Source organism: Peromyscus californicus, unplaced genomic scaffold, assembly GCF_007827085.1.
Source record: "Peromyscus californicus insignis strain IS unplaced genomic scaffold, ASM782708v3 Scaffold_24__1_contigs__length_46423439, whole genome shotgun sequence".
Taxonomy (NCBI): Eukaryota; Metazoa; Chordata; class Mammalia; order Rodentia; family Cricetidae; genus Peromyscus; species Peromyscus californicus.
In genome coordinates, this window is record NW_026294535.1 from 23,251,427 (window position 1) to 23,258,816 (window position 7,390).

Sequence of the window (7,390 nt, forward strand, 5' to 3'; positions counted from 1 at the left end):
AACTCTCTGAGGCAAAAGTCTTTCAGCCCCATGACAGGATGAGGTGAATCTAGTTAACACAAAAAGTTCCATACAACTCCCTGGGTTTCATCAGCAATACAGGGCTTGTTAAAAATTTTGCTGGGCACAGTGTAAAATTTAGCTGGGCACAGTGGCCTGCACTATCAGCACACAAGAACCTAAGGTAGCAGGATCATATGTTTGAGGACATCCTACAAAGCAAGACACTGTCTCAAAACAAGTAAGTAAATAAATTAATACTATTACAGTGAAAATAAATATTAATATGGCATTAAATGTTTAGAAAGAAGTAAACTTTAGTTAAATTCTATCCACTAAAGGGCAACTATCCACACGTCCATAGACCTCCCGAATTCAAAGAGCTTTACCTGCCCAAGTGATGGCAGCCTTGCCAAGATGAGCAGCTGTTGTAGATGCTTTGTATATCTACCTCAAATAAAGGCAGCTGCTGTCTAGACAAATGTGTAACTGGTGACTCACTGAATGTCACAGTCCATGCCTAGAAGCACGCGCAAATCAAATCTTCAAAGTGGCCAACCAGCATTGAGCCTAACTACACCTGTACTGAGCCAAAATATTACGTCCCTATCGGGTAAACTATCCTGATGGTGTCATTCCCTGTTATTTATTTCTTTAGTTATTTAGTGTGACAGCTAAACTTCTAAATAAGCACAACTATTCAGAGAGGAGAGATCTTTACACTCCATTACCCATGTGTCCTTTTTTTCAAGGCTTCAATACTTGTCTCTTTGGAAAATCTACTGAAGTGGATATGTAAAGTTACCTATGAAGGAATCTCAGAAAGTTTTAAACAGGAATGATAATTACATTCGAAGTAGATCACATAAAAACAATACGATTATAGGGAGATAGGCTTTGTCAGCCAGGGATTTTTGAGAATGCACTAAGGGTAAATGATGTCCTCTCCCAATACGACGAAGGTGCGTGTTTTAGAAATAATGCCCTCTTGGCCTAGGGTATAAACAGCTGGGCCTTGAATAAGTGTTTTTTTAGTGCACCGGGCAGCAACAGACATTAGAACAACAAGCGTGCTCCTAACACATGCTGGAATCCAAAGGCTGCACCGTTTCAAAAGTATGGCAGCAGAGAATTCAGTGTTACCGCAGAGGCACATTCACTCTGAAAAACTAACTACAGATAAGACAACAGCTCTGGAATCAATGATGTAAATTAATAATCATGTCTGTGCCAGTGTATGAACATGCACATTTATGTGTGTGCATTAAAAAAAAAAAAAACTAAGAGACAGATGGCTGCCAAGCAATTTCCCCTTTGGCATTTGGGTATGTCCTCTGAGTGCTTGTATTGGGGTCAGCTGCTATGATAAACACCATGTGACGTGCTCAGCGGAGGTGAAGCGAAGCGATCTAATGCTGGTTTCACCTACTTGTAATTTTAATTTGCCAAGAAGGACCGTACTTGTTCACAAGAACAAAATGAGCCACTGCCAAACAAATCGGATGAAACAATCAAAGCTTAGCAAGGAAATAAAATGTTACATAAAATAGTTCATAAACTAAAGTTGTTTCCAACTGCATTTTATCAATATTATAATTATGCTGGGAAGGGAAAATAAAAGGTAAAACAAAACTCTTGTGTTTGATTTCTGGTAATAATGACCTGATGAGAAAAACCTGTGTTTTATACAAAGCAAAAATTTCTCTCGTTCATTGTTTCTGTCATATGCATACCTTTGTTTTGTTAACACACAAAATGATGGATTTCACTATGGCATTTTCAACACAAGAACCATTATTCTCTGTTTTGAGATAGATTCTCCCTATGTAGCCCAGGCTAATCTAGAACTCGCGTGTAGACTAGGCTGGCCTGGAACTTCACAGAAACATTCCTGCCTCTGCCTCTCCAGTTCTGGGAGTAAAGGCATACACACACACCACCTCATCAATCTCAGTTATGACTTCAGAGGTTAAACACACTGGAATTGAAAACATGATCATTTCAGACCGATCCAAAGCAAATCTGCTGAAATAATTCTTTAGAGAGAAGTTAACGGAGTGATCAGTCATCTCCCAAAGGATTCTTGTCACACCATATCAAAGACCACACTGATAACAGCCTTAAAAATCAAACAGAAGGAATACCTGAATACTGGCAGGTGTAAAGGCAGGCTTCTGAAAAACTATTAACCTGCCTTCTCCCCCCATTATGAAGATGTCTATTTGAGAGCTAACACACTCAGCCTATGATAAACAGCTGCCCCTCACAGGCGTCTTGAACACATGCTTTTAGTGCACTGGACATCAACAAATCTTTTCCTTCATTCGAATACTGTCAATCAAAATCATTAACGCACAAAATTCTTCACTGTTTTGTTTTGTTTTGTTTTGACCCTTTCAGTGTAACAGTCCTGGCTGTCCTGGAACTCACTTTGTACACCAGGCTGGCCTCAAACTCACAGAGATCCCCCTGTCTCTGCCTCCCAAGTGCTGGGATTAAGGCTTTCATCACCACCCCCTGGCTTTTCAGTGGTATTTTATGTTTCTAGTCATATGAAAAAAAACACAAGAAATGTGTTATTAGAGTCCTTGTTAGATGATAGCCAGATGGAGTGGCAGGGGCTTGCGATGCCAGCACTCAGGAGGCTGAGGCAGGAAGATCAGGAGTTCAAGACCAGCCAGAGCTACTACAAAGCAAGACCCTGAGGTTTCACAAGTGGGTGGAAGCAAACGGAGGAAAAGAAAGGAGAGGTTGCTTTTCAAAGTTCTCAATAAAATAACTAAGAGATGCATAAGTAATTTTAAGGACCATCCTGGACTTAAGAAAAGAAAATTGTGGAGGCTGCGGCAATGGCTCAGCGGATAAAGCATTTGCCACACAAGTACAAGGACCTGAGTTCATATCCCCAGAGCACACCTTAAAACCAAACAGGTGTGGCCATGCTGGTCATACCCTGGAGAAGTGGAGGCAGGGGATCCCCAAGGCAAGATAGCTAGCTGGCCTGAGGGGATTCAGTCAACTTCAAGTTCAATGAGAGACCCTGCCTCAAAATATAGTGTAGAGAAAGAACACGGAAGATAGGTGACATCAACTTCAGGTCTCCACATATCACACACACACACACACACACACACACACACACACACACACACACACACGAGAGAGAGAGAGAGAGAGAGAGAGAGAGAGAGAGAGAGAGAGAGAGAGAGAGAGAGAGAGAATGCAAAACACCTATCAGGGATATGAATCAGCAAGTGACACATACATGGTCTAATATCAAAATCTCAAGTTGTCATGTTGGGGTTTCTTTAATCCAAAGTAATGGTATTTTACTCACGCGATGATTAAAAAGCTGTAATATTTTACTCACGCGATGATTAAAAAGCTGTAATATTCTTATTTCCCTTTCTATATCATAAAGGGGTATGCCACCCACTAAATGATACGTGTACAACCAAATCAGACTCCTTTCCATTGACAGTTTACCTTTGCACGGAGCTCACTCCTCTCAGTGTGACCTCTGAGACACCTGTGGCAGTATTTTAACGGGCACAATGTGTAACGATGCAAGGTCACCTTCAACAAGCACATAAGGGAGCAGAGAGTTTGGGGTCACAAAAGGTGCCTCTTTGTATTTTGCTCTCTCTGTAAGCGTCAAGTTTCTCCAGAACGTTTTTAAGAGGATCCTTCAAGGAGTCACAGGCCACTGGAGCTTAAACTTGGGCCAGCCTACTGGAGAGACAATGGAGTCATTACACTATACTCGCGATGAGAGAAGGAAGAATAAAGCTGGAAGCAGGTATGGTTTCTCATCAGATACTATGAATTCTGCCCTTCCACTGTTCACTTCAACACATCGTAGACATATTCTTAAGTGTACTTGCAAGACATTAAGTTTTTACCACAGGGAGTGATTTTTGCTTTAACCAAGTTTCATGTTTCCACTCAACTTCCAACAAGCTACATAAGATATAAAAAGTAATTACATATATATATATAAAGTTTATAGAATAAATTTGATCATTATATTTAAAATAAATGGTAACTCTGAGAGGTAGCACAGCGATAATGCTCACACTACAGCAATGACAAGCCCCACTAAAGGCCAGAGTCTTCAGGCTACACTGCAAGGTTCTCATTTAGTTAAGCAAGCCGTGCCCAAGAGCCATCTTTCTCCTTGTCTATGGCAGTCTCTACTTCCAGCAGCCTCTGTTCCAGAACTGTATTTCACAGAAGTTCCTGGGGGGGCATCACGATGCACAGACGTAACGTAAACAATATTTTAAATGTGAATCTTTGCCATCTGAAATAGAGCCGTGGAAACAAACATCATGTCCTCATCCGACAGTTTCCACTTGGCTCCCTGTTCACTTCACTCTTCACACACCAGTGAGTTCCAGTACTTCCACAGAAAAGTGTATTTGCAAAGCCAGAGTTTACAGTGCACCTTGGCAATGAATCACTTCCACATTCTGTGCACATGACAAATCAGGCCAGTGCTGCATAAATACGCACCTTACGGTTTCTATGAAACGTAGGAAGTTTGCTACTCAGAAGATTTCAGTTTTTAAGAGTACGTGGTTGCCTATGAAGTTTTGTGAGAAGTCAACAGAAACTACTTTTTAACGCATAGCAAAGCACAATACATACTTTAGGCCCTCAACATCCTATAGCTTTATGTCTAAATATCCTATTGAACATGCTATCCATAATATGGGACAACTCGCACATTAAATCCACCTCTGCAGACAGAAAACAGAAGACGTGGATTCTAACACTCAATGTGACCTGTAGCAGATGAGGAGCTTCTGAGAAATACCAGCCATCAAGGACAACTCATTCATCATCACAGGCACAGCCATCTCCCAGATCCACAAAGTCCAAACACTTCAGGGTGAGTGGCAGACCCACAGAAACATGTACACACACATTTACGTAAGTTTTAGTCTTCCTTTTTTAAAGAGGGTAGCCTCGCTTTGTGCATCCTCCTTTAAGAACTGGACAGCGGTGCTGAATAGTATTCAAGAGGAATGCGTGGTTCATCATAACACTCTATAATGTGAGAGTTTTTCAGTGTTTTCATTCTTTGGAAGCTCCTTACTCTTGGTTACAGTATTTGCTCCCTCTGCTCACCCCAGAAGAGCCAGCCACTGCCCTGATTTCATCCCTGCGCTCATATTAGTGAAACCTGGTTAATTTTAAAGGAACAAAAGCTTTCTCCGCCGGTGCTCTTAAAATAGCAGGTGCATCATCACAGAAACCCGGAGGAAGAAAGGCGAACAGCACAGCCCCCCTTCGCTCACAGCCCCGTTCCTTTGGGCAACTGAGGTCAGCTGCTGACGTCAGGACGCTGTTTTAAAAGTTGGGTAAAAGTTTGCCAGAGACATTCTGTCAGCTACCCTCTGCTAGGCACAACATTAAGCACATCAGGGGTGTGCGTGGGATAGTTCTGCAAGTATCATCGGAGAATTCCACAGCAGGCATGAGGGTGTGGACGAACATCCCATGATTTAAGATATACATCCAGGAACACTCTTAGCAGGAGGGTGGACATATCAGAATACAGAATCTGGCTGATGGACAGAAGAGTGCATGCAGCCCTTGCCTCCTCACTGTTCCTGGTGTCAACCACTTTGCTCAAGTTCACTCACTGCCTCGTCCTAACCCGGGCGGGGGTTGGGGGTGGGGTGGGGGGATCCATTCACTCCCCTAAGCCCAGAGAGGCTGCTGAAAGGCTGTCAAAGTAAATCTGTGTTCACTTTTTGGATGGTTTAATTTCAATGGAGCATGAAACACCCCAGGACGGTTAATAAGTTTAGCCAGGCATGCTGTTCTCCCTAATATATTTTAATTATGCATCTGTTTTAATTGTAATCAGATTAAGTCACTGGAAAAAGGCACAAATTGGCATTTTTCCCCTAATGGCTATTGGAGCTTTTCATCAGTTTCTAAACACTAACAACAGTTTAAAAATAGGTAGAGACACCAGCACAAGGGTGAGATTTCCAGGAACCAAGGCAGTTTCTTTGACAACATACAGTCCGGGTCTCATTAGCCACCCAAACTAACCCAAATACAGAAGACAACTTCAGTCTCCAGGGACGTCTTCTTCCATAATTAGCATCGGAAAAATCACTGATGTCTAACGCAACACTCCCAGCAGAACGGAAAGCCCATGTTTTCTTTTTTTTTTTATAAAGGACCATGATGAGTGAGCAATGATGTCAGCTCAAAGTTTACTACGATACACGCCAAACAGAAAGTTGACGCAGAGTACGCGCGCTCTTTCTACTATTTTGGCAACTGTCAAACGTGCATTTAACTTCGGGAAGTAAGTGTCCTATCAATAAAAGGAAACGACACGGAGAAGATCTACTAAGGGGTAAGGAGCGACTTCCTTCCAAGTCCACACGTAAAATCGCTTAATAGGCTTTTTTTTGCACTAAGTATACCTAGGACTGTTATTGTTTCTTTTCTTAATGTAGGTTCATTAAACAGTTTTCCAAATTGCCGGGATTTCCGCTAAATAACTTAAGCGTCTACCAACCGGCAAGAAGCAAGCAAGAACCTGCTGCAAAGTAGGAGCGGAAACTCGCTTGGCCCGCCCAGTGCGCTGGCGTCCCGGCTGTTTGCTTTAGGAGTTACGGTTTCCACGTCGCCGAAACCTTCAGGTGCTGATAACCTGTGTCCCCAGGACACGCTTCAGCCTGACAGCGGGGCAGTTCCAGAGCCCCCCACCCCACCACCCCACCCCCTTGGCGCCGCAGCCATTGCCCCTTTCCTCCCGCGCACTTACCTGTCATCGTAGCAGAAATCCGCACTCAGAGTGTTGAGATACAAGGCGAGCCCCAGAGCGCTGCTCACCAACTCTGCAATCATCTCTCCACCGCCTTCCCTCCGGCTTGGCTCCCAGCGCGAGCGCAGCAGCGGCAACAAAACACAGAAGCATCAATCCCCACCTTCCGCCGCCTTCTCCTCCTGGCTGCACTTTTGCCTGGCTTCCCCGCCCGCCTCCTCGCCCTCCCTTCTCTGCTCCTTCTTGCGATGCCGGGTTCCTCTCCGCCGGCTCCTCGGGTCGCCTGGCTCCGCTGCTCCTGGAGTGAGTGCTCCCCGGGGTTACGGGCTCACACCGCGCTCCCCATGCCCGACACCCGGGAGAGGCAAGCGGCGATCCGGCTTCACGCCCCCCGGCGGAGAATCGGGGCGAGTCCTTTCGCGCGGCTCGCGGTCCCCACCCTAACCCATGGCACTTTGGGACACCCTAGGTGGAGGACTGAGGAGGTAGCAGAGTGCGAGATAGTGGGGGGGGGGGGGGTGGTCGGGGAGGAGGGAGGCGTAGGGGCCGGACGGAGCCGGGATCTGGGACCAGCGGGAGGAAAGCGGAGAGAGA

General features: G+C 44.7%; 1 protein-coding gene across 1 annotated transcript in view; it reads right to left on the reverse strand.

The window, feature by feature from the left end:
• The window catches only part of Tmtc2 (transmembrane O-mannosyltransferase targeting cadherins 2), a 412,694-nt gene extending 405,398 nt beyond the window's left edge, over positions 1 to 7,296 (reverse strand). The window contains exon 1 of the mRNA XM_052753250.1: positions 6,797 to 7,296. Coding sequence (XP_052609210.1) covers positions 6,797 to 6,879 — 83 coding nt within the window. The 5' untranslated portion in view covers positions 6,880 to 7,296. The remainder of the gene's footprint in view (positions 1 to 6,796) is intronic.
• Between the last annotated feature and the right edge of the window lie 94 nt (positions 7,297 to 7,390).